The 23,488-nt window shown below is 33.8% G+C and overlaps 1 protein-coding gene, 1 long non-coding RNA gene and 1 pseudogene across 6 annotated transcripts; 2 read left to right on the top strand and 1 right to left on the bottom strand.

Moving 5' to 3' along the window:
* Positions 1-587: 587 nt before the first annotated feature.
* On the top strand, positions 588-9,192 carry LOC125200733 (glucose-6-phosphate isomerase, cytosolic-like). Its single transcript, XM_048098479.2, has 24 exons — positions 588-744; positions 1,070-1,120; positions 1,188-1,264; positions 1,367-1,448; positions 1,561-1,608; positions 2,176-2,331; positions 2,411-2,507; positions 2,637-2,679; positions 3,511-3,578; positions 3,670-3,754; positions 4,348-4,396; positions 4,813-4,885; positions 4,956-5,016; positions 5,952-6,018; positions 6,358-6,414; positions 6,508-6,561; positions 6,654-6,782; positions 7,429-7,492; positions 7,603-7,676; positions 7,901-7,954; positions 8,039-8,107; positions 8,286-8,375; positions 8,476-8,583; positions 8,919-9,192. The coding sequence occupies exons 2-24, from the start codon at positions 1,070-1,072 to the stop codon at positions 8,967-8,969; spliced, it is 1,707 nt and encodes a 568-aa protein (XP_047954436.1). The 5' UTR covers positions 588-744; the 3' UTR covers positions 8,970-9,192.
* Positions 9,193-11,788: 2,596 nt separating this feature from the next.
* On the bottom strand, positions 11,789-15,687 carry LOC125200865 (uncharacterized). Of its 5 annotated transcripts, none has more exons than XR_016135928.1 (10): positions 15,315-15,687; positions 15,135-15,246; positions 13,974-14,043; positions 13,823-13,892; positions 13,680-13,743; positions 13,531-13,599; positions 12,813-13,011; positions 12,580-12,672; positions 12,427-12,508; positions 11,789-11,984 (listed from the first exon to the last, which is right to left on the bottom strand). It is a non-coding gene; the product is annotated as an uncharacterized LOC125200865 (long non-coding RNA). The 5 variants fall into 5 exon arrangements; XR_016135927.1 differs by having other exon boundaries at positions 15,135-15,235; positions 15,315-15,686; XR_016135926.1 differs by having other exon boundaries at positions 13,974-14,843; positions 15,315-15,685.
* Positions 15,688-16,353: 666 nt separating this feature from the next.
* LOC125196075 (uncharacterized) lies at positions 16,354-21,179 on the top strand (annotated as a pseudogene).
* The last annotated feature ends 2,309 nt before the right edge of the window (positions 21,180-23,488 follow it).

Raw genomic sequence — 23,488 nt, 5'->3', positions numbered from 1 at the left:
CTATTGTTGACATGAGATCTACACTTGCATAGTTGCATGTTGCATGATGACCTATATTAAACTCACCATGGAATTTCCTAATTAAGAATTAAGAATTAAGAATTAAGAATTAAGAATATATAAAATGGCTCACTTATAAAGTGATGGCTTTGAATTGCCTAATTCATAATAATATACTCCATGGTTTAATCATTTATGAAGTGGCGACTTTGTTTTTTTAGACTTTGATGCTTATAATTCGTAGATATGTGTAGCCATGTAGGTAAAAACATATACACAGTCACTCGTATTTACATGTCAAAGATTTGGCACTTTTGTCTATATAGATATTTTCCTTAACTTAGTAGTATTTGTCAACATATTAATAGACAAATTATAATGAATCTTTACATTAGTATTTCAGGGCGTAAAACATGAATGATTCTAAAATTTTATTCCCTATTTCTCTTTCTTATTTATTTTATTGTCTGTCTTACTTTATACTATTAATAATAATGTAATTAATTATAAAATTGAATCGCCGGCCAAAAAGCCACGAGAGGTATCAGATCCGCGCCCCACAAAATATACTGGGATATGGAGTATTTCGATCGTCACGTACTCACGTGACCTCTCAAACTTTTTTCTTTTATTTCAGCGGGCTCAGCACGTGACTTGTTCGTCTGTATATTTCGGTTTTCCTTTCCAATTTCAGAATCCGCTGTTTTCATCTCCTCTCATTGCTGATCTCACTTCAGAATACCGGTATTCTCCTTCTCACAATTGTTATTTCTATACTTTTATGTTGATTTTAGCTACGATCATCATTTCAGTTTCGGTGAATCATAATTTTGAAAAGTAAATCAGGTTGCTTTTGGCATTAATGGCGGACTTAATGAATCTCCTGATTTTATCTCCTTAGTAGCGATGACTGTGAAACGTAATTTTTTTTAATAACCTGTGGTCCAATTTTCTGTGATATTGTATCCCAGTTATTTGCATTAGATTATTTTGGAATTGATGGAGTGAGATACAATGCAATGTTTTGGTTTTCCGAACCTTTGTGATTTTGAATGTGGAATTTGTGTAGATGGCGACGTCAGCTTTAATTTGCGAAACTGATGCGTGGAAGGAATTGAAGGTAATGTTATGGTTTTTGTTCGAACCGTGGTTTGGAAGTGTTGTGGTAGTTAATGCGTGCATTTCAGGCCCATGTTGAAGACATTAAGAAGACTCATCTGCGTGAATTGATGAGCGATGCAAAGAGATGCCAGTCCATGATGATGTATGGTGCTTGTTCCCTCTTCATGTTTAAAGTTTACAAATAGAGAGCGGAGTTTTATGTAAAATGCTGTTGAATTTGGATTTTATTTCTTTGTCATGTCAGTGAGTTTGATGGGTTATTGTTGGATTACTCGAGGCAGTGTGCTACTGTTGATACTTTCAATAAGCTCAACAAATTAGCAGAGGTTTGTTATTCATGAAATGCTTTTAGGTATTATTAAGGGGGAGACTCGCATGTACGTTGGTACATATATGCACTATGAACTCTGATTTATGGTAGCTGGTCTGATAATGCAGGCAGCACATCTGAAAGAAAAGATTAACTTGATGTTCAATGGAGAGCGTGTAAGTTCTTCGTTGCCGACTTATTAACATATAATCCTTGTAAGATGGTCTCTGGAAAGCTGCCTTTTGTTACTTGCACTTGCATATTTGTCAATAAAGATGTTACGAAAGTTATGTATTTGTTAAATTTTGCATATAGGGACAAAGAATACAATTTGAAATTCTTACTTTTCTTTCTCAGGAAAACAACTGAGAATATCCAAAGCATGAAATCCACATGAGTGCTATTTCTTGAAAATGTTAGAAACCAAAGAAATGCCTGTCTTAAATATTTGCAATAAGATGCATGCGGAAAAACCATTTTGTATCTTTTGTGTCATGTCTCTGAACATTATTATCCTTATTATTGATAAATAAAGATCATGCAGTTCTCATACATTTTCCATCACTGCACTGAGGATTAAGATTGGAAATATTCCAAGAATCATCACTGTCATTTGAACTTTTCACATTGGCAGAACCTAGTGTGACCGAAAAATAATTTATTTTTTACAATTAAGTGATGGACAATAGATATGTTTCTCTGACATTCATCATCAGTCTTTGTTTTGAAATTTCGTGTATCAGATAAACAGCACAGAAAATAGATCTGTCCTTCATGTAGCTCTTCGTTCTCCAAGGGGTTCAGTTATAAACAGTGATGGGAAGAATGTGGTACCAGATGTTTGGCAAGTTCTTGACAAGATTAAGGAATTTTCTGAGAGGGTCCGCTGTGGTGCCTGGGTAATCCTTACCACCAAATATGCAGTAGCTTTTATTGGTTGGATCATAGATTTATTTTCCCATTTTGAAAATTCTAAAGGTTGGAGCCACTGGGAAGGCGCTAACAAATGTTATTGCAATTGGAATTGGAGGAAGCTTTTTAGGCCCTCTTTTTGTTCATACAGCACTTCAAACAGGTTAAAACGATACTAGAGACATTTTCACTTGTGTATTGACTTTTGCTCCCTGGATGAAAAATCATTTGTCTCCAATGATATCCATTTGCATGCTATAAAACATTACTAATGCTTCACATGATCATGCAGACCCAGAAGCTGCTCAATTGGCAAGTGGTCGAAAGCTGCATTTGTAAGAAACTAGTATATTTCTTGGTTATTGTTTATTGCTTATGGCATCATTTCTGTGTGTGTCTGTATTCTCATATCTTATGTTAATTACTTCAAGCTTATGTAACTTAGAAGATCTTGATCCTAGGTATAGAATTTATCGCAATTGAACTAACAGTTTTTAAGCCTATATAGAAACCTCAAGATAGTCCGGTACCAACTGTCAAGAGAGCCTTTCAGACTGGGTTTACTTTTTAGTCAGTAGCTTTATGTGAAAACTCAACACACCATGTTTTAGGTATCAGGAAAAAGCAATAGGTTATCTAATACTCCCTCCGTCCTATAATAGATGTCACATTATCCTTTTTAGTTTGTCCTGCAAAAGATGTCACACTTCTCTTTTTGGAAAAAGTTCTCTTTCACATTAATATAAATATACTATTTTCTCTCCCCACTTAACACACAAAATAACATCTCCTAAAATCTCGTGCCATTATCCAAGTGTGTCATCTATTATGGACGGAGGGAGTACGTATTTTCTCTTACTCTCTGATCTTTCCTGTTTCACTTTTGAGGTTGTCTTTCTATGGCAAGCCTGTTGTTGTCACTCTTGCTGCCTGCATTCTTTCTCTTCTTCTTGTTTGTTTGTATGGTGGACTGGTGGAGGGTAGTTTGTCGTAAATTATATTGAGTTTTTTCGAATTTATATTTTTTCTTTCAATGGCCAATGAGATTTTGTACGGGATGCATGAATGCTCACTTATGTCATGCACTGAAGTATATATCAATTAGCAGTTGCATTTGAGCTGAATACTGCTCTTGTCTCATTGTTTTTTCTCTTTTCCTATTGAAGCCTTGCAAATGTCGACCCAATTGATGTTGCAAGGAACCTTACAGGGTTGAATCCTGAAACTACATTAGGTATATTTCCACTTTATTTACTTATTTAGTTCCCAATAAAAATAAATCAAGCTATTTTATTGTATTTTCCTTCTGCTTTTATGTTTTGCAGTTGTCGTGGTATCAAAAACTTTCACAACAGCAGAGACCATGCTCAATGCTCGGACTGTAAGGGAATGGATCTCAGCTGCCTTGGGGTGAGAACATTCCAAAATTGAACTTCTAGCCAATTATCTCAGACTACACCTCAGTACTTTGACTAACTACATTCCCACAATGTGAAACTAGCATTGACAATACAGTTGCCGGTTATTATGATTGCTAATGTTGTTTAAGAGATCTGGGAGGGAAGTGTCTCAAGTTAAAGTTGTTGCAAAAGGAACTACAAGGAATTTGATAACGTAGAATGAGGACTCTATGGCAATTAGTTGTGCACACTTGTTGAACTGTGTAAGATCTAATTTATGCTTAGTATCTAGGGGCGTAGGCAGAAAAAATCGTTGGTGTGGGATGGATTTTCTAAATCTAGGTTCGAGATTATGATAATCCATTTTGTCTATGGTTCAGTTTTGTCACTTTGTGATAGGGGGCTTTTCTGCAACAGTTCTCACAAAATGCCTGAAAATTTCAAAATTTTATAAGAATACGTTTAAATGTTTTTATTGATTGGAGCTTAAGCCCCCCTCTCCTCCTCAATGGCTCCGCCTCTATTAGTATTTGAGCCTGCAGTAAAACAATTCTGTATCACTTTGGCTTATGATCATTATCTCTCTTCATGTGCCATTTCCAGACCTCAAGCAGTCGCAAAACACGTGGTTGCGGTCAGCACTAACCTAACTGTGAGTAACCTTTCCATTTTCTCTTCCCCTGTATTTGTAATTCCCTCAAGCATGAAAACCGACGTGTGTTCAATAATTTACTTTTCAAGTTTTCTTGAGTCATGGAATTTCTTAACTTTTGTTTTGTTTTGATTTTTCAGTTGAGAAATTATATTATACTCGGAAATATATTTTGATATCAGACCCTAACTTTTTCTTTTGATCAGCCACCATCATGACTAATTATTTGCATCAATGCCAATAAAACATAAAATTTTTCTTGTATGGAACGCCTAGGGAATCAAGTCTTTGTAATTATCTTCAAGTCAGATCTTTCTTACTGGAATTATTGTTGTAAAAACTGTAAGCAATTTTCCTGATCAGGTTAAACATTATTTGGTTGTGCTGATTAGACATGCCACTACTTTTATATGCAGCTTGTAGAAAAGTTTGGCATTGATCCAAATAATGCTTTTGCTTTCTGGGACTGGGTGGGAGGACGCTACAGTGGTATGATTGCTTTTATGTCAAATACTTGATTTAGAGGATGGCTAATTGGTTTCTGGACCACTGGTTGCAGTGTGCAGTGCTGTCGGAGTATTGCCTCTCTCTCTACAATATGGTTTTGCAGTTGTTGAAAAGTACAGTAATACACTGCTTTCTTTTAACTTATATGAAATTATTCTAAGACACTGCTTAATAAGTTTATTTTTTTCTGATTGATGACAATGATATGAAAGGTTTATTTATTAAAATATAGGATATTCTTTTCATTAAATGAGACATTTGACATGGAACAGTATTAATTGGAAGACATCATCACAATAACACAAATTCGAAGAGTCTTTGTTGCCAAAATGTAATTAATTTAACAACTTTAAATTAAGGCCTAAGCAAATATATAAAGAAAAGAACACGAAATGCCCTTAACATATCTGAAATTATAAGGAATGAAAATGTCTTAAGCTAGGACTCTATATCAGCACAAAGCTACTGACTTTAGTTTCTTTTATCTTAATACTTGCAGCCCAATAGTTATCCTCCAACTTTGTCTACATCAAAATTACTCTTAATATTATAAAACACCACTTTTTCATTCAGTGCAACCTCGTTTTTCTTTATGATATATATATGCCCTTTTCTTACATGATGAGGTGATGTTGATGGAGCTTGGCATGAACTTCTCTTTTGGGCCCTGCGGACTGACTACAAAATCATTAATTGACCTTCAATTTGGGAACCTTCTACTTATTGCTTTCTAGGAAAATTAAAATTTCTATATCCGTTTGTTGGTTTTAGATACTTTATACTCCCTCCGTCCCATAAAAATAGATAATCTTTCCGTTTTCGTCCATCCCATAAAAATAGTCCACCTCTATTTTTTGTAACTTTTTACTCCAATCATAATTTTCTCTCTACCTCTCTCCTCTACTTTACCAATTGTGCATTAAAACCCGTGCCATCTCGAAAGTATCTACTTTTATCAGACGGAGGGAGTACTTTTATCCTGAATCTCTGATGTATTACTTTACTTCATGTTAACTGATATTTCTATTGTTTTTCTCTTCGGATGAAGGTTCCTCCAAGGAGCTTCAAGTATTGATCAACATTTCCATTCAGCACCTTTCGAGAAAAACTTACCTGTATGTTTCTTTCTCAAAATGCTTAGTTTTGATGTTGTAGTGTGCTTTCATATGCATTATGATAACTTCTCTCCAACTACTGACTAGATTAAATTTGAAGACGAGTTCCACATTTCCAACTAAGAAGCACCAATGTATTTATATATGGCTGTGTTTAAGTATCGTGAATCGTAATAATGATATATTTGCATTTTTTCTCTCTTCCTTTGCTTTTTGATATTTTGATAGCCTTCCTTTCCTTGTTTATCTGTTGACTTATAAAAAAATCCCTCTGGCACACTATGTTGCATGTTTCTTGTATATGTCACTTATGTATTTATGCAAAATTTGTTCCTTCAGGTCCTATTGGGCTTGCTGAGTGTTTGGAATGTGTCATTCCTTGGTTATCCTGCTAGAGTATGTTTATGAGCTTTCCAAGTTTATTTGAATATTCTCCATATACTGATGCTTAACTTAAGCATAAGAGCAACAAGTTATTCCTTTTTTCAGGCCATCTTACCTTACTCTCAAGCACTGGAAAAACTTGCACCACATATTCAGCAGGCATGTTCTGATGACTCTGTTTTGATAGTTAATATTTTTGTTTCTAGCATTTGAGGTACGGCCTTGATATGCTATAAAAATTATCTATCCAGGTTAGCATGGAGAGCAATGGGAAAGGTGTGTCAATTGATGGGGTGCCCCTTCCCTATGAGACAGGTGAGATTGATTTTGGTGAACCAGGAACAAATGGACAACATAGCTTTTACCAACTAATTCACCAGGTAACAGCCTTAACATCTTGTATCAGCACTCTCAGTTTTCTCACAGTAAAGTGAACATGTCAACATGGCAGCCGTGCTTTGTTAATTTTGCTTGATACCTTGTACCTTAATATTTTTCCACCTAGTTCGTGTACATGCTCGAAAGGGTAAAAAAATAGGGAACATGATACTCTGGATGTGTGAATTTGTACTTGAACATAGGGTGCTTTCCCTTATGGACCTAAGGACCTTGCTAGATTATGAGTCTCACAAAGCACATGGTTAAAATTATATCTGATAAATTTGTGGAACATGATAACCACGTTATATCAATGTTGATAATTTTAAAAGAAGATATGTTCTTTATTATACCGTGGGCTGCATATTATTGGTTATGTTTTGTAGTCTCACTCTCCTCTGTGAAAATGCTCCTGACATTTTCTATATTTCACTCAAGCATTTTTGTGTATTGACTCCCAAGTTAGCTATATTTTGTTCGGATTTCGTTGGTTTCTGTTATAATTAGCTAGATTTTTTATTAACACGGAACCTACCCATCAATAGCTCCGGTGTTCCATTATTGAAATTAATCATTGCCTGGTTTTGTAAATGTGATGTCACATATTCTGAAATCATTAATTTAACCAATTGAATGGTGAATATCCAGGGTCGTGTTATTCCGTGTGATTTTATTGGGGTGGTGAAGAGTCAGCAACCTGTTTACCTGAAAGGTGTTATTTTTCTCCCATTAATCTGCTTTTAGTGATAATATGACACCGTGCTTTCATAAAAGCTGGTAACAATCTGTGCAACATATGACATAGGCAGCTTGCTTTTACAGGTGAATTGGTCAGTAATCACGACGAGCTCATGTCAAACTTCTTTGCCCAGCCAGATGCGCTTGCTTATGGAAAGGTGATACATTAGTCCTCTTTTACGTATTTAGCTTAGATTGAGGTTTACTACTTTCTTTTGTTCACTGGGATTATATGGATCCTCATAGCATTGAGTCATTGACATTCTGAGCTCGTCCTTTGCTTTTATTTTCTTTTTGTTGGTTCTGCCTGTAAATATCTTGCATAATTTATCACTAAAGCTTCTAGATATTAGCATTTAAATATTTGTTAATTGTCTTCCAGACTCCTGAACAGCTGTTGAAAGAGAATGTTCCTAGTAATCTTATTACACACAAGGTAATTTCATTTTGCTTCCAGTTTACATGATTATCTGCTTCTGCCTATGTTCGATGTTGGATCTGAAGTCATACACTTTTGCAGACTTTCTCTGGCAATCGACCCTCTCTTAGCCTTCTTCTTCCTTCATTGAATGCTTACAACATTGGACAGGTGAGCAATTTTGTTGTTGATGTTAGCCATACACACCATTATTTTCTTCATGTGCTCTAAACGTATACCTCATAATATTTGGTCTTATTCTACTATATCTTGGTCCTACAGCAGTGTTCTTGTTTGAACATGAGATCTTACCTGCGAATTTAATCTTGTAAATGCCTGTTATATGCAGTTGTTGGCAATTTATGAGCATAGAGTTGCTGTGGAAGGATTTGTGTGGGGTATCAATTCTTTTGACCAATGGGGTGTAGAATTGGGAAAGGTACAGTGACTATTTGCTAAGACTTTGCCTAATCTTTACAATTGCGATTCATCCATATAACTCCTTATAATTTTTTGATCTGATCAAAATCACAAATCAGTCTCTGGCTACTCAAGTGAGGAAGCAGCTTCATGCATCTCGTAAGAAAGGTGAACAAATTGAGGGCTTCAATTTTAGTACTGCTACACTCTTGACGCGATACCTAGAGGTATGTCACGACCATTTGTCAATCAAAAATCCGTTTTCATTCTTCTGGTCTTCATGATTGTCGACAGGATGTGTTTTTAGCTTATTCTTGAAGTTGCACATGCTCCAGCTTTATGTCGAGTAACATTAAGAATTACTGCCAATGAGCAAAATAGGATGAAAATGTTATCGAACGAGCATTGAATATAAGATTTCAAAATACACTAGTTTTATCACACCTTACCTGAACAAGCAAGATTGTTATGGGACGACCTGTTCCACAGATCGTTGCAAGTTTTTAGCTGATTTGGTCTAGATTTAAAGAACATTTCTAACTAGGCTTGACGTTTGTGACAGGCGAGCAAGGACATTCTGAAGGAGGACTGCACAGTGTTGCCAAAGATGTAAGAATCGACCGGACTGGAGAAATAATCCTGCTCAACACAACTTGAGCTCCCCTGTAATGGAACAGCATAAAGAGCTAGCTTTGCTTCTATTACTGGAATACATCCAATTATCTGCAACTGTAGCTGTGCAGTTTCCCTTTGTATTATCTTGTACTTGGAACATGGTGTACAAGACAAATTTTACTAAATTATTCACCGAAATAAGAGGGATATTTCAACATTAACTTAGCAATTAACTTATAAAAAATTTTACTGCATATAGATGTTACCCACGTTTTGGGTGTAGAGACACGCAACCTTACATGAAAACACAATAAAATTAAAGTAATAAAAAAACAATCCCCCTCTCTCCATGTGTTATGAATTTCGACGTTAATGCAAAACTATAAAAGGATATTTTGGTAAAACTGGTTAGTATTTTAAAATTGTTACTGATATTTATTTCAATCAGATGAAAAAGTTTATTTGTTTTTAAATTCCTATATTTTTGCCAAATTTTGATTTTGTATACCAGCTTTAAAGTCTGCCTATAAATTATCAAATTATTATTTATTCTAGTTTTGCAACAAAATGAATGATTTCTTATGATTCTGCAACTAATCATGATTCCGACACTAATATATAGTTTCATGATTTACTTATGTAGTATTATTAAACGTCAACCAAAATAACATTATATTCTAGACAGTGAAACAAAATCGTACTACCCCTATCCAATTAAAAATAAAATGTTTTCTTTTTAGGTTATCCCATTCAAAATAAAACGGTTCCTAAAATGAAAACAATGTCATCTCTGTTTCTTCTTCTCTTACTGAAGGGACTGGCAGCGGAAGCGGTGCGAGGGAATAACATAATTTAACAATTATTAATAGCACGAATAAATCACATAATAATCAAATCTATTTAACAGATTATTTGGACAAAATCTATTCGCGTAATTCTCACATGTATCATGCTCATAACTTGAATTAATCATGCTTTAAGAATATTGAAACCTAAAACATGCTTTTCTACGGAGCAGAAATAATACCTAATTAATTCTTCAAAGAATTGAAGATGGCTAGCAGCTTCTCCACGTGACGCTTTGAATACTAGACCACGGATCTTCTCTCTGGTTCTCGAACTGTACTCCGATATCAGTGTGGGTTGATCTCACCAGAATACTAGGACTTAAATAAAGAAGACAGAACAAATCCCTTTTGGAATAGGAGAATTTTCGAACTCCTCTTGGACGGGGGGGGGGGGGGGGGGACGAAAATCTGCAGTATTAAAACTTATGATTTATGTCTCCTTTATTCTCCTATTTATATAAAGTTCCTTTTGGGCCCAGACAGGTATCTATGAAAGGTTTTGGATATGGGCTCATCCAATTTACTTTTTACTAATTAAATTGAACCCACAATTTAATATAAGCTTAATTGGAATATTACGAGCAGCCACTACAGAAGTAATATTGAACTCTTCCCATCCAAATCCGAAATTATAAGTAATCCGAGTTTCCGTTTTGACTTTCATCTCCCGCGCTTAAGATAAAAATATCCATTAATTAATTGATGTCTACTATGGACTTAATTAATTAACTTCTTATTAATTCCAAGAGTGGACTTAGCATGAAACGCTTATTTATTATTCATAGAGTAATCAAACTCCAACTAGCTAGGTTCCGAATAATAAAACCTTGTTTCGCGCTCCTCTTGAGGACATTATCAAACGAGACTATCCTAGCACCGCTAGATATTAATCACCACTATCCAATATATCATGTTTATTGGGTTACGAAAAACCCGCACCATTTGATAAGTCAAAGTAACGCATAATCAATACCGTATGCTCAATGCTAACCTATATTGATTAAGAAACAAATATTTATCAAGACCTCGCCTTTCAGTAGATATCCTAAGGACAAGTCTTGCTGTTAGATCCGTTCAGTGCTATACCACACCAATGTCATCTTATTTCAGTAAGGCTTAGAAATATACAGTCTACTCAAACAAAGACTTAGACTTTGTTAAGTTAACTTATACATTTAAACATGCAATTAACATCCATTAAATGTAAAACATAACAACATTATGACAAAAATAATCTGTTTTATTCCTTGGAAAATAAAATAAGAGAGTTTTATAGTATTCAATCACTCGGAACGTGAATTCTAGTATATAAACTCTAACACTTACTTTATTCTACCCTTATTAACTCTCAAAATAACACTACATAATATCTCTTTCCAAAAACCACCAAATGTTTCACATTTATTGGGATGAGAGAGTATTACTAAATTAAAAAATTTCATTTGTTGAATTTATATTAAGTTATATTAATGCCAAAATTTTGATTGGTCGCAAAATCAAAACAAATCAATAGTTGGTAATTTATACTCCCCCCGTCAACGAATAGGAGTCCCATTTATTTGTGGCACGAGTTTTAAGAAATCTATACTACTTAAAAGTGGCAGTTTGCTGAAATTACTTTGTTGCCCTTTTTGGCGGGATTTTGGAAGTGTTTCTGATGTTTATTTTTTTTATTGTTCTTATATTTGTTGTTTAGAATGTTATATATAAATATTAGAAAACAATACTTTTACACATGTGAAACTGTGAAACGAGACATTCAAGAAGAAATGTGTTTTCCCAATGCTTTGCTGGAATCTGTGTGAAATATTTTAATAGGTCAAGTCTACAATCAAGTAAGATCTCACTTTTTTCATATTTCTTATTTCAAGTATTTGAAATTCTGATTGAACCTAATATCTCCATATTTTGAAAACCTTAAGCAGCCGAAAATCCAATATTTTCATCTACATAATTCGAAAATGGAATGTAGGACAGGAGAGAGAAATAGATATATAATCAGTTATATAAAAGATGCAAGGACGAGAGAGAAACTGAGAGAGAGAGAGAAAGATAGAGGCAGAGAGAGAGTGGTAGAGAGAGAGGACACAGATTAATAAATACATATATCTCTCTTGCTAAGCAATATTTTGGGGTATTAAACCTGTTTCCAATGCAAACCATCCCTGAAAAACATTAATAAAAGGTTAGTATTTAATCCTAAGAATGACACAATTAACTTTCTCAATTAATGCATTTATCTTGCAACATATCAAATTTACAAATAAGAAAATTAAAGGACCTTCTTTAATGTATAGCTTGAAAGCAACAGATAAGATATGTATCATATTGCTTATATGAATTAATGGTATAGTTTTTAAAACCTGTTTCCAATGCAAATTGTCCAAGAAAAACATTAATAAAAGGTTAGTATTTAATCCTAAGAATGACACAATTAAGAAAGTTAAAGGAGCTTCTTTAATTTTATTACAAATAAGCAATAGGATATGATATGTATCATATGGCTTATATGAATTAATGGTATAGTTTTTGATAATGCAATCTCACTGTACATATGATTATGTTTGGAAGAGCATGACCTAAAATTCTGGAAATTAATTTAATTACCTTAGAAGTAGTTGTTCTTATATTTGTTGCTGATTTTTTGTTTCTTCATGAGTTGCTTCTCTTCCATAAATTAGTTCATAACCTGTTCATAGAAAGGGAGATAGTTAGGTGCGTTGCAGTAGTGCCAGCTCTGTGGAAAATTAAATAATCTGCCTTAATCTATTGCTTTTCCTGAATGTGCTGATTGTATTTTCTGATTTGGGCTTTATGTATGAATTGCTTCTCTTCCTAAAATTAGTTCATAACCTGTTCAAAAAAATGGAGATAGTTAGCTGTATTGCAGTGTTGGTAGAGGTGTAGTTTGTGATTGGTAATCTATAATAGAAACGTTATTAAGATATTTATTGGAATTGATCTAAACAAATATTATTAATGAATTGTAATACCTTCTAATTTGCTTTGTTTGGCCTGCTCTCTCTCTTGATAGACTTGGAAGAGGTTATTGTGGAAGGATCTATTTTCAGATCTTTTGTAGCTTCTCTGTAGGTAGCAGGGTATGTCAATTTATTTTGTCTCTTACTTTTTCCTTTGAATAGAGTGGCTGGCGTCTGCTTTTTAGGGTTGTATTGAATCCCCTTTGCACTCCTGTAAAATAGGGTTAAGTTAAATAGAGGAAATACCAATCAGGAAGGTCATTTATTGGGCAAGGCAAATGTGCCACTAATTAATTGCTATTACTGATTTAATCGTTTTCCAGGGCAAATGGACCACTTATTTATATTCCTGATTATTAATTCATTTAATGCATTAATTAAAATTGGGAATGCATTTTTAACTCTACATAAACATCAGGAGCAATTATTTTTACTCTTATTTAATATTTTCTATTAATTTATCCGTTATATTAAAAGAGATATCTGAAAGGTTCTCCTAATCATTCGGTTTTTTTGGGAATGTGGTGTTGTGTACATGTGTGCAGTGCATACTGGTCTCCTACCTCTATAAATATGGTTAGGTACTCAGCTTACAAATCACTCAGCTAATATCTCTTAAAAACTTACATCAACCTCTTCAGCAATTCATAAACTCGAATTTTGGTTGTTCTTTCCTTCTTTACTTCTTTTTTAGTCAATAGCAAGTGTTTTAGAGATCTTAGTGTCTTACCATTTTCTGAAATATTCATATGGCAACCCCTTGCTTCTCACTTATATCTCTGCATTTCTATCATTTTTTCTGCACATGTAAATGAATTTGTTGTTATAGGTTGCTTTGAATGATAACTGGAATAAGTTTTTATGATTTTAGATTTTTACCATTTTGCTGATACATGTGCATCTTCGAGCCTTCATTGCTTTGTATCCTTTTGTTTAAATATTGCTGCAGAAATGAAGATTATATTGTTATTGTTTGATGTCAATAAAAAGTGGAGTAGATGTTTAAAATCATAGTTTTTTACCATTTTGGTGAAGTATGTTCTTGGCATTCTTGAACCATTCATTGATGTCTCTCCTTTTGTTGCATTGTTTCTGCACATATAAACAATGTAATGTAATTTGTTGCTATCTACACAAGTTGATACCCGGATGTTTAATCTATAAATGTCTTACCATGCTGCTGAAACTGATATTGGCCTCTTTTTTCTTTCTGTCATGTCTTCACCAAAGTTTAACACAGAGGCTGTTGATTCAGATAATATGAATCATATCCAACATTAACAAACATATAGAAACACAGATCAACACCTATATCATTATTTACCATCATTTAGCATTTACTAATTGAATGTTTTGGAAAATTTCTAAGACCAAACATTGAGAATTTCATTTAGTGAAATATGTTAAAGAAACTTATATTTGAACACAAATTAGTGTGTATACATTAGTTAATTGCAACATAAGATTCTTTAGGGTTATACATTTGAACATTCAGACAGTATCGACTGTCTTAAGATAAAAATGAATTAGCTTTTTGAAAAATTTACAGCATAATTTATCAATATTTCCAAGAATCCTTTTTTAAACCTAGACTTGATATGTTTAGACACTTGATACATAGATTATCTGAAAGGTGTTCTTGGTATATGTGTGGCTCTAATCCTTAAATATATATGGCATTCCCCTTATCATTTTTCTCTGATTTCTTACATTTCTATTGTTCTTTTTACACTTCTTCTTTGTCTTAAATACCTCATTTCACTGCATAGTTATGGTCATCATGATTTAGAAGTAGTTCTTTACACCCTAAGTCTTATCTTTTTTATTGATCTTTCATGTCATTTTATTCTAGAATATCTCTCTGGTACCAACATAAAACATAACAATCAATGAAGAAACTTAGAAAATCTGTACTACTCAAGAGTTTGCCATTGAAGGACTTATCGCATTCAAGTTCAGGTACTCATCTTCTTATTGGTGGAATTCTTTGAAAAGTTGAATGTCTCATTTTCCTTTATGCTGTGCTTTTATACTTTGAGCTCCCTGTTGCAAAAATGTATAACTTCTTTATTTTAAAATTTATATAGAAAATCCAAATGCATTATATTATGACTGTAAGTAGAACACAAAGCCATAGTTTCTGTCCAATTTTGGATCTGTTTAGTAAAAAGATAAGCATGCATTGTTGAGCCATTATTATTTAATGTTTTGCATAAAGAATTTCAACGTTACTGTGAGAGTAAATATCTTCTTTCTGGATTATATTTATTTGTTCAAACTTAGACACTGAAGTAGAAACAATTTTGATTTAGATTTGCAAAGGACTTGAGTTACCTCTCTGTGGATTCTTTGGAGTTGTATTGGAATGGAAATACTTTTTTTCTTTCTGAGAAACTTCAATTTCGTTCCAAGTGTTCATCAAATCCACAAAATTCCTGCATAAATTCTGACAAACTTGTGAGAATCGTTTAGAGAAAGGGAAAATCAAAGGGTTTTTGCTTATTTACGGATTACCTTGAAGCTTTGATTTCGGTCGGTCATTGAGGGTTTTCACTTCACATTCCTTCGATTTTACTCCTCTTCCTTCTTCTCTATATTTGATTGATGTCTATTTCGCTTCGTTTCCGCTGATTTTTGTTCTTCATCGTTTCCAAATTTTTTAGAATTCGTCTCGGGGATATGGGTAAACTTTCGTGCCATCTGGGAGTTGTATGGTTGGGTATTTGCTTTAGGGTTTTTTGTTTCTGGTCGCCGGATATTTGTAGTGGCGGAGCAGAATAGGGTCGTGGTGGCGGAGGAAGAAGGAGGCGGCGGTTCCCCATTTTTAGGGTTTCCGTCGAGAGAGAAAGAGATAGAGGATTTTTTTTCAAATTTCTTATCTTATTTGTTTTCTTAAGTTTTAGCTTAAAGTTTAACTAAAATTTAAATATGTATTAAGATGATTAGTCTTATTAATCGTACTTAGCTTGAGATTTGATTTAATAAAGTATTGGCAATAAAATAATTTAGTATAACATTTGGGACAATTTAATTGTATTTGGGCCTGAAATTAAATGGTATTATAAAATTTGAGTTTATTTATATGTATTTGGGCCTTTCTCTGTTAATGATTGGGCTGTGATTTCTTTTAGTTTGATTGAGTTGTAGAGTTATATCTAATGGGCTTCTTATTTTTATTATGTGCTGTTTTTTTTTATAATGACAAAATATATAACGAGAAATAAATATTCTTTTGTTTCGTTGGTATTAAGTATATACGACAATTTGTTGTGTTGTAATCGTTTGTTTAATGTTTTTTTTGGGAATTATTTGGATATCAGTTTTGTTACATTATAAAATGTTAGTGTTATTCGTATTATAAGCAGATTTAAAATTGTTTAATATTTTTTCGATATTATAGTATTTGTGCACGAATTTTTTAGATTTTTAGAGTGGTTTACTTTGTCATCTAAATGGTTGTATAATTTTAGTTTTTTTTTTTTTTTTTTTGGAAATTATTCGTTTTGTTATTTTTATTAATTTTATGTTAATTTAGTCCATCATAAATTTAATTATGTACATTACGTTGTTACAAGGTTGTTAATCATGGTTTTTTTGTTTTCACTATTTGTTTGTAGTCAATGTTGGTGAATCTATTCAAAGTTCTATAGCTACCAGTGGTGTTGTTGATCAGGCTTCTTTGATCCCGAGATCTGAAAGTATCGTTTGTTCGTCTATCGTAAATCATGTTGGAGGTATAAAATTTGTAACGTTTGAAATTTTAATTATATTGATCGTCGATGGTTTTATTAATGAAAATAATTTGTAAATTCTCTTTATTTCCATCTTTTTAATATATTTCTATTTTATTTATGGAAGAAATTTTATTTTGTAGAATATTGGGATATTGGCGATGCTGTATGTAATTGTTCGCATTGTGGTGCTTTTTTTTTGGTTTGAGGAACGTGTTGGCAAACCAAGTAATGTGCATAATCCAAGATATTCTGGTTGTTGTATGAATGGGAATATCAAGATTCCTAACATGTTACCTCCGCCTCAAGCATTGTCTCTGTTGATGTTCTCTAATAACTCGAAGAGTGCTCACTATTTGAAAAATATTCGGTCATACAATTCGATGTTTGGATTTACTTCATCAGGTGGTAAAGTCAATAATAGCGTGAATACTGGTAATTCTCTACCTGTATTTCGGCTGCATGGGCAAAACTACCATTTAATGGGTAGTTTATTGCCAGAAGTTGGCTGCGACCCGAAGTTTGCTCAGCTGTATATTTATGATACGGAAAATGAGATAAACAATAGAATAAAGGCTGTGAGGTATTGTTATTCTTTTGCTTAAAAAAATTGTATAGATTATATTTTTTAAATTTCTTTACATTTGTTTTGATATGAATATAATTTTTTAGGGTGAATGATGATGCCAACAGTCTCCATACGGAAATAGTGTTTGATTTGCAAAAAAATGTTGGATGAAGAAAATGTTTTAGTCAAAACGTTCCGAATGGTAAAGGAAAAAATTAATCAAGAAAATCTTCCGAATGTGAGTTTAAGGTTGCTTGGCAAGAGAGGTAGGGATGGTAGGACTTATAACCTACCCACTGTTTCTGAGATTGCTGTTCTTGTGGTTGGTGATTTTGATGAAGCCTTGGGTGATAGGGATATTATTGTTGAAAAAAGATCTGGTCGATTGCAGCGTATTGATGAATTGCATCCTTCTTATCTCGCACTACAGTATCCTCTGCTTTTTGCTTACGGCGAGGATCAATATAGTGAAAAGATTGGTTTATCAGGATCTGGCGCTTCTTCGGGCAATAGAAAGAGAGTTAGCCCGAAAGAGTTTTTTTCATACCGATTGCATGATAGGCTGCATGAGTGTTCTATTATTTTGTACGGTCGACGGTTATTCCAACAATTTGTTGTTGATGCTTATACCATGGTTGAGACTGGACGTTTATTGTTTGACAGAACACAACAGAAAAAATTGCGTGCTGAAATGTATAGTGGTTTGGCAGAGGCTGTACTTCGAGGTGATACAGATGGTTCTATACATGGCAAATGAATCATTTTGCCATCCAGTTTTGTGGGTGGTGTAAGATATATGATTCAGAATTACCAAGATGCCATGGCCATATGTAGATGGGTTGGTTACCCATCTTTGTTTATTACCTTTACGTGTAATCCAAAGTGGCCAGAGATTGTTAGATTTCTTTCTGCCCGGGGCTTAAAATCAGATGATCGTCCTGATATTGTGTGTAGGATTTTTAAAGTAAAGTTGGATAGTTTTGTAAGAGATCTTAAAACCAGAAAAATTTTCGGAGTTGTAAAAGCAGGTTTGATAACATTTATTGAATATTTTTTAGGTTAATATTTTAAGTTTATATTTTAGGATTTTGATAAATGTTTTGTTTAACATTTTTGCAGTGGTGTATACAATTGAGTTTCAGAAGCGTGGTTTGCCTCATTCGCACATTTTGCTTTTTTTAAGCAATGAGGATAAACAACCTCGGCCTCAACGTATTGATGAGATTATTTCGGCTGAGATTCCTGATCCAGTATCTGATCCGGAATATTTTAAGAATGTGCAAGAGTATATGGTGCATGGTCCATGTGGAGTTGTTCGAAAATCTTCTCCTTGCATGCGAAATGGAAGATGTTCGAAATACTTTCCGAAAAAATTTGTGCGTGCCACAACGTTTGATGATGAAGGTTATCCTGTTTACAGACGTAGAGACAGTGGTCGTGTTATTATGAAAGATGGGGTGCCCTTGGATAATAGATACGTTGTTCCACACAATCGTGCACTACTTCTGAAATATGGTGGTCACGTAAATGTCGAGTGGTGCAATCAATCGCGATCCATCAAATATTTGTTTAAGTACATAAATAAAGGTCATGATCGCGTGACTACATCTTTTTTCCAGTCTAGCCCAAATGGTTCTGATCAAGTACAGGACGAAATTAGTTTGTACTATGATTGCAGATATATTTCGTCATGTGAAGCTGCTTGGAGAATTTTGGGCTTTGAAGTTCAGTATAAGGATCCATCTGTTGAAAGACTAAGTTTTCACCTTCCTAATGAGCAGAGCGTTATTTTTTATGAGAGAGAACGATTAGATAATGTTTTGAACCGGAATACAATTCATCAGAGTAAGTTTTTGGGCTGGATGGATGCAAATAAGATTTATTCCGAGGGTCGTGATCTATGGTGAATTTCCTACCAAATTTGTCTGGAAAACAGATCATTGGCAACCTAGAAAGCAACGTTTCTCCATTGGAAGGTTGTTTTATGTTCCTCCTGGTTCTGGTGATATCTATTATTTGAGATGTTTGTTGAACATTGTTAGAGGAGCTACATCATATGAAGACATTAGATGTGTAAATGGAGTTCAATATGATACATTCCGAGATGCCTGTTTTGCTTTAGGATTGTTGGATGATGATAAGGAATATGTTGATGGCATTGTTGAGGCATCATTTTGGTCTTCTGCTCATTCCATAAGATTGCTATTTGTTACTTTGTTGACTTCAGAATCTATTTCTAGACCGGATTTTGTTTGGCGAAGTTGTTGGAAGTATTTATCTGAAGATGTTTTGTATAATCAAAGAAAATTGAGAAGTCTTCCAGGTAATTTTTGTATAAATATTTTCACTTTTTCTAATTTATTCTATTTTAAATAATTTTGTTTAGTATAATAATAAATTACTTTTATTGTAGGGTTGTTGTTGAGCGACGATGATGTCCAAAATTTTGCTTTGGCAGAGATTGAGAAATTGTTGCAAAAAGTTGGAAAAAGTTTGCGTGATTTCCAGGGTATGCCTTATCCGAAATCTGAGTTTTTTGAAACGTTTGAAAATAGATTGATTTGCGATGAGTTGTGTTATGATCGTGAAGCTTTGGGAAGAGAACATTTGGACTTTCTTTCTAAGTTTACTGATGAACAACTTTATGTTCATGATACTATTATGTCATCCGTTAACTTAAATGTTGGAGGGATGTTTTTTGTCTATGGTTATGGAGGTACTGGTAAAACTTTCATATGGAGGTCTTTGTCAGCCGGGATTCGTTCTAGGGGTGAAATTGTTTTAAACGTGGCATCCAGTGGCATAGCTTCTTTGTTGTTGCCTAGAGGTAGAACAGCTCATTCTCGCTTTAAGATTCCCATCAATGTTGATGAAGATTCGATGTGCAACATAAAACCTGGGAGTGCGCTTGCTGAACTCATTGTTAGAGCTAAGCTTATCATATGAGATGAAGCTCCGATGGTTCATAAACATGCCATTGAAGCTGTCGACAGGACTTTTAGAGATATCATGCGTGTATGTGATGAGGGTAGTATGCAGAAACCATTTGGTGGCAAAACTATTGTTTTTGGTGGTGACTTTAGGCAAATCTTGCCTGTTGTTCCAAAGGGTAGTAGGCAAGATGTTGTGAATGCTGTTATCAACTCTTCTTACCTTTGGAAGTATTGTACGGTTTTGAGGCTTACGAAAAATATGAGACTGTTGAGTGCTGCATCATGTGATGAAGCAGAACGTTTGAAGGAATTTTCTTCTTGGGTTGCTTCAATAGGAGATGGTGTTCTTGGTGGTCCAAATGACGGTGAAGTGACTATTGGTCTTCCTTTTGACATTGTTTTGTCTAATTCTGGTGATCCTTTGAAAACAATTGTTTCCAAGATATATCCATCTTATATGAATCATGAAGAGTTGAGCGGTTGTTTGCGTGATCGTGCTATACTTGCTCCTACGTTGGAGATTGTTGACGAGGTTAATCAGTTCATGATGTCGTTGGATCAGTCTGAAGGTCGTCTTTATTTGAGCTCTGATAGTATTGCTAACTCAGATTCGACATCGGATGGTTTAGCTGCAATACATTCAGTTGAGTTTTTGAACAACTTGAAGTGTTCAGGTACACCTAATCATGAATTGTTGTTGAAAGTTGGTACTCCTGTCATGCTCCTAAGGAATATAGATCACTCAAATGGATTATGTAATGGCACAAGATTGCTAATTACACGATTAGGTGATTATGTTTTGGAGGCTCAAGTATTGGCTGGCCATAATGTTGGGCATAAAGTTCTGATCCCTCGGATGTCTTTAATTCCTTCTGATCCAAGGTTGCCGTTCAAATTACAACGACGGCAATTTCCTGTGGCTGTGTCGTATGCAATGACCATTAACAAAAGTCAAGGTCAATCTTTGGCTCATGTTGGGTTATTCCTACGAAAACCAGTATTCAGTCATGGACAGTTGTATGTTGCTATATCTCGAGTCACGAGTCGCGCAGGTCTGAAGATTTTGGTCTGTAAAGACGAGGATGATGATAGTAGGGGTGATTTGACTGTTAATGTTGTTTACAAAGAGGTTTTTCAAAATTTATGAACTATTACTGTTTTGTATATAATATTTTGTTGAGTTGTTTGTCTTTTTCTATTTAGCCTGTTATTATTTTTTTTGCCTTTTTTTTGCATATTGTTTATATTCTTATCTATTTATCTATTTATTTTTACTTCTAATCTCTTTTTCATCGGACGTCACATTATTTTATCTTTATTTACACATATTTTTAAAATCTTATGTCCCGTGCATAGCACGGGTGTTGACACTAGTGTTAACAAAAGTGGGTGAAAAAAAGTTTGTGGAATATGAGTCCTATTTATATATACTAGTTTTAAATGAAATGCAAGTGGAATAAGTTAGTGGAATATGAGGCTTATTACAATTTATAGTAAAAGCGAAGTGAGACTCCTAATCTCGGACGGAGGGAGTACTACATCCGTTCCATAAAAATAAGGACATTTTCCTTTTCCGTCCATCCCATAAAATATGTCATTTTCATTTATGGAGAGTTCTCTCAAACTCAATACCCATACACATCAATTTATTTACATCTTATACAACTAAGACTCACCATTAATCACTAATAATAATGTGGATTCCACTATCCAGTAACACTATTTTAAATATCATTCTCATATTTTCTCTTACTTTACCAATTGTGTATTAATTCCCTTGTCATTCTAAATGTCCTTTTTTTATACATAGGGAGTAAACAGATTTTAAAGTTAGGATGCAAAACTAGAATTTAATGAGAAATTGGCTTAATTTTCTTACTTTATTTTCTATTTATATTTGTTAACGCATGATTATTGATTCATGGAAGTGGATAAGGTTTCATTGTAAGTCCACTTTGCTCCAACTGCATCTTTTTAAGAGGAATTCAAACCTATAAACTAAAGACCATCACCACATAAGAATTAGTCTCTCTGTCTCATAATAAGAGTTACATTTTGTCATTTCGATCAGTCCCATTCATTTTTTGCTATAAATAGTAAGTAGGTCTCACATTCCACTAACTCACTTCACGCACATTTTATAATAAAACCAATATAAAAAAGTGAGCCACATATTCCACTAACTTTTCCAACCCAATATTCTTTACTTTTCTTAAAATCCGTGCCAACAACAAAAGTGACTCCGATTATGGGACGGAAGGATTAATTGTCAAACTATTCGCACAAGGGAACAATTTAGTTATACAAGGGACATTCCAAAAGAACACTTTTGAACAGCGTACACAAAAACTAAAGCAAAACTCACACTGAAAATAAGTAGATTTAAACAATAAAATGAAAAGAAACTACACCAAGAAACGGAGATACCTGCTGCATAAGTATCTATTTGCTCCAAGAATTTAGCTTTAGAGCATGCAGCAACAGTGCCCTTTCCCCAGTGATGGAACCAGAAATTTAAAGAAGCTGATGCTGAAATTTAAGGGAGTGTAGCCGACCGCTCTTCTATTTTAAGAACTTCTTTTTCTCTAATGGAATGAGACTCATTTATATTTTAGAAAATTAGCATTTCTTAGTCTATGCAAATAATATTGATATTGTTTATTTATTCAGACGCACTTTGACTTATCAATATGTGAGAGTTTTTTGCAACTCAATCATGGTATCTTGGGTGGTAGTCGAATAACATAAAAATATTAGAATATTATTTCGTAGAATTCACGTGCCCATTAATGTGGTATGATTTTATCCTCAAGAGGTGTTTGAAAAAAGAATTTATTATCCAGAAAAATGCGCAGTTGGAATTGATTCCATGAATAAATAAGGTTTCAAACTAGAAAAACGCTTTGGAGAATAAATTTAATTCAAGTCACGTAACAAACAAATAATTAAATCAATGGATTAAGATAATCTTAAATGCAAGAAATATTACTCCCTCCGTCCTGAAAATTTGTCACATATTTCCTTTTTCGTCTGTCCCTTAAAATTTGTCACCTTTCACTTTTACCATTTTTGGTAGTGGACCTCATATTCCACCAATTCATTCACACTCACATTTTATTATAAAACTAATATATAAAAGTAGGACCCACATGCCACTAACTTTTTCAACCCACTTTCTATTACATTTCTTAAAACTCGTGCCGGGTCAAATGGTGACAAATTATAGGGGACAGAGGGTGTATAAAATAAACCTAAACCCAAGTTCTTCGTAATTTGGTGATATAGATGGAAGTTCAATATTTTTCTTTAGTGGAATAAAATAATATTCCATTAGATAATATAATATCATGGGTTAATTGATTTAATATATTTATTGTCTAATGAGCTAGTCCAACATCTAATCATTCCATGGATCCTCATTCTAGCCCAACATGTCCACCTTATAAATAGTGAATA

Source organism: Salvia hispanica, chromosome 2 (genome assembly GCF_029641045.1).
Source record: "Salvia hispanica isolate PSC_SH4W2 chromosome 2, Shi_PSC_v1, whole genome shotgun sequence".
Lineage (NCBI taxonomy): Eukaryota > Viridiplantae > Streptophyta > Magnoliopsida > Lamiales > Lamiaceae > Salvia > Salvia hispanica.
The sequence above is the reverse complement of the archived record's forward strand: the minus strand, read 5'-3'. Positions and strand labels throughout refer to the sequence as shown.